The 1,012-nt window shown below is 61.8% G+C and overlaps 1 protein-coding gene across 1 annotated transcript; it reads left to right on the top strand.

The window, feature by feature from the left end:
- The first annotated feature begins 6 nt into the window (after window positions 1-6).
- LOC132009392 (diphosphoinositol polyphosphate phosphohydrolase 3-beta) lies at window positions 7-961 on the top strand. Its single transcript, XM_059387604.1, has one exon. It carries the CDS (start codon window positions 276-278, stop codon window positions 768-770), a length of 495 nt encoding a protein of 164 aa, XP_059243587.1. The 5' UTR covers window positions 7-275; the 3' UTR covers window positions 771-961.
- Window positions 962-1,012: the final 51 nt, after the last annotated feature.

The following is a 1,012-nucleotide window of genomic DNA, read 5'->3' as shown; positions in this document are numbered from 1 at the left end:
GGGGGCGGCGGCGCCTCGTCCAGTCAGGCGGCTGCGTTCGGGACCCTCCGGCCCGCACGAGGAGCGAACAGACTGACGTACTTTGCCCGCCCCCGCCTCATCTCCCCCGGGGCTTCCTGGGCTCCCCCGGCTCACTCCTGGAGCGCCTTCTCTCCCCACCGCTCTTGTCGGTCCTTTCTCTCCCGAGCATCTCAGGCGGCGGCGGCGGCGGCGGCGGCGGCCGAGACCCCAGCAGCAGCAGCAGCAGCGAGCGGCAGGAGCGGGCGGCCGAGAGGATGAAGTGCAAGCCGAACCAGACGCGCACCTACGACCCGGAGGGGTTCAAGAAGCGGGCGGCGTGCCTTTGCTTCCGGAGCGAGCTCGAGGACGAGGTGCTGTTAGTGAGTAGCAGTCGGTACCCGGACCGCTGGATCGTGCCGGGCGGGGGCATGGAGCCCGAGGAGGAGCCGGGCGGTGCGGCAGTCCGAGAGGTGTACGAAGAGGCGGGAGTCAAGGGGAAGTTAGGCCGGCTCCTGGGCATTTTCGAACAGAACCAAGACCGCAAGCACAGAACGTACGTGTACGTACTGACTGTCACTGAGATTCTGGAGGATTGGGAAGATTCGGTTAGCATTGGGAGGAAGCGAGAGTGGTTCAAAATCGAAGATGCGATCAAGGTTCTCCAGTGCCACAAGCCCGTGCATGCTGAATATCTGGAAAAACTAAAGCTGGGCGGTTCCCCGACCAATGGAAACTCCGTGGCCCGGTCCCTGCCACAGAGCGATCCCTAGTATGTACCGCTCCTGCACAGACTTCTGCTTTCCGCCTACCTTAGAATAAATAGTGCCCGGAGCGCCTCTCATTCCTTGTGCGGTCTCACGGGGAGGCGGGGGGCTTCTTTTGTTTCCTTGGCAGCCCTCCGAATCACGCTTGCAGACCGTCTCGGTTGCCAGGCACTGTTTTCAGACAATTTGCACGTTTTTCAGATGCTTTGAAAATCGCTGCGTGGTAGCACTGTAACAGATTTCGGTAA

Source organism: Mustela nigripes, unplaced genomic scaffold, assembly GCF_022355385.1.
Source record: "Mustela nigripes isolate SB6536 unplaced genomic scaffold, MUSNIG.SB6536 HiC_scaffold_20283, whole genome shotgun sequence".
NCBI classification, from domain to species: domain Eukaryota; kingdom Metazoa; phylum Chordata; class Mammalia; order Carnivora; family Mustelidae; genus Mustela; species Mustela nigripes.
This window is presented reverse-complemented; position numbering and strand designations above follow the sequence as displayed.